This window comes from Hippopotamus amphibius, chromosome 2 (assembly GCF_030028045.1).
Source record: "Hippopotamus amphibius kiboko isolate mHipAmp2 chromosome 2, mHipAmp2.hap2, whole genome shotgun sequence".
Lineage (NCBI taxonomy): Eukaryota > Metazoa > Chordata > Mammalia > Artiodactyla > Hippopotamidae > Hippopotamus > Hippopotamus amphibius.
Window position 1 is genome coordinate 184753004 of NC_080187.1, and position 2135 is coordinate 184755138.

The 2135-nt window shown below is 45.2% G+C and overlaps 1 protein-coding gene across 1 annotated transcript; it reads left to right on the plus strand.

The window, feature by feature from the left end:
* The first annotated feature begins 570 nt into the window (after positions 1-570).
* LOC130845291 (ferritin heavy chain-like) lies at positions 571-1495 on the plus strand. Its single transcript, XM_057722285.1, has one exon. The coding sequence runs from the start codon at positions 776-778 to the stop codon at positions 1325-1327; it is 552 nt and encodes a 183-aa protein (XP_057578268.1). The 5' UTR covers positions 571-775; the 3' UTR covers positions 1328-1495.
* Positions 1496-2135: the final 640 nt, after the last annotated feature.

Sequence of the window (2135 nt, forward strand, 5' to 3'; positions counted from 1 at the left end):
GGAACCTGGATTTCTACCTCCACCTGGCAGTAACAAGACAGCACCCCTTACATTCCCTTGCTGGAGTGGTGTTAGAGAAAGACAACTAAAATAGATTTAAATAAGACCCAGAATCATATTTAAAGACATAATAGGAAAATGTCCAGGTTTCAATGGGGAATCATGAAGAACTAAGATCTCAAACTGAATGTAAAAAAGACAATCAATAGAAGTCAACACCAAGATGACAGAGATAACACATTACCTTTCAGAAAAAAAAATAATTTGAATGACAGTGGATTTCTTATCAGAAACCGTGTAGGCCAGAAGAAAGTGGTCCAATATCTTTCCAGTGATGAAAGAACTGACAACTTGGAATCCTGTACCCAGTGAAACTGCCCTTCAGGAATGAAGAGGAAATCAAGACACTGTCAGATGAAGAAAAACTAAGAGAATTGTAGTCACAGACCTAGCGTAAAAGAATGGGTAAAGGAGTTCTCTAAACAAAGGGAAGTTATAAAAGAAGGGAACGTGGAACAGCAAGAAAGAAAAAAACAAAACCATGACAATTAAAAATACAGGTAGACAGTCTTCGCGGAGAGTCGCCGCGGTTTCCTGCTTCAACAGTGCTTGGACGGAACCCGGCGCTCGTCCTCCCCCCTCCTTTCTCCGGCCGGCCGCTCAGAGCCAGCCCTTGCCACCCCCGCACCTCACAGCGCCCTCCGACCACCCAAGGTCCCCGCCGCCGCTCCAGCGCCGCGCAGCCGCCGCCGCCGCCTTTCCTCGGCCGCCCGCCATGACGACCGCGTCCCCCTCGCAGGTGCGCCAGAACTACCACCAGGACTCGGAGGCCGCCATCAACCGCCAGATCAACCTGGAGCTCTATGCCTCCTACGTCTACCTGTCCATGTCATACTATTTTGACCGTGATGATGTGGCTTTGAAGAACTTTGCCAAATACTTTCTTCACCAATCTCGTGAAGAAAGGGAACATGCTGAGAAACTGATGAAGCTACAGAACCAGCGGGGTGGCCGAATCTTCCTTCAGGATATCAAGAAACCAGACCGTGACGACTGGGAGAATGGGCTGAACGCTATGGAATGTGCGCTACACTTGGGAAAAAATGTGAATCAGGCACTACTGGAACTGCACAAACTGGCCACTGACAAAAATGACCCCCATGTGTGTGACTTCATCGAGACTCATTACCTGAATGAGCAGGTGAAATCCATCAAAGAATTGGGTGACCACGTAACCAACGTGCGCAAGATGGGGGCCCCCGGATCTGGCATGGCAGAGTATCTCTTTGACAAGCACACCCTGGGAAGCAGTGATAGCAAGAGCTAAGCCTTAGGCTGGCTTCCTGTAGCCACAGGGGTGACTTCCCTGGTCACCAAGGCACTGCATGCATGTTTGGGTTACCTTTACCTTTTCTATAAGTTGTACCAAAACATCTACAAGTTCTTTCCTTAGTACCATTCCTTCAAATAAAGTAATTTGGTACCCAAAAAAAAAAAAAAAAAAAAAACAGGTAAAAACAATAGGCTTTCTTTCTCTTCTTGATTTTGACTCCGTTTTTGTTGTATGTTTGTCACACATATTCCTCTTCATTATGTTTGACAGTTGAAGCAAAAATTGTATTACTGCTATGAGCAGAATGTTTGTGTCTCCCCGAAATTCATATGTTGAAAACCTAATGCCCAAGTTGATGCTATTAGGAGGTAGAGCCTTTGGAAGGTGATTAGGTCATGAGCGGGAGCTCTTGTGAATAAAAGAGCTTTATAAAAAGCTATATAAAAGAGACTTCACAGAGCTCCCAAGCCCCTTCTACCATGGGAGGACACAGAAAGAAGCCAGCTTCTGCAACCTAGAACCCAACCATGCTCGCACCCTGATCTTGGACTTTCAGCCGCCAGAAATGTGGGAAATAAATTTCTGTAGTTTATAAGCCACCCAGTCTCTGGTATTTTGTTATGGCAGCACAAATGGGCTAAGACAATCACTGTCTGATGTTCTAAATATATGCAGAGGAAATGTATAAGACAACAGAGTGCTGGAAGTTCAAGAAATGCAATAAGGCAAGTAAAGAAAATAAAAGGTATTGCGGTTGGAAAGGAAGCCATAAAGCTATCCCATTTGGAGATGACATGATTGT

What these genes read in the sequence shown, in the direction of transcription:
- LOC130845291 (XM_057722285.1), top strand. Translation starts at nt 776, where the DNA reads ATGACGACCGCGTCCCCCTCGCAGGTGCGCCAGAACTACCACCAGGAC.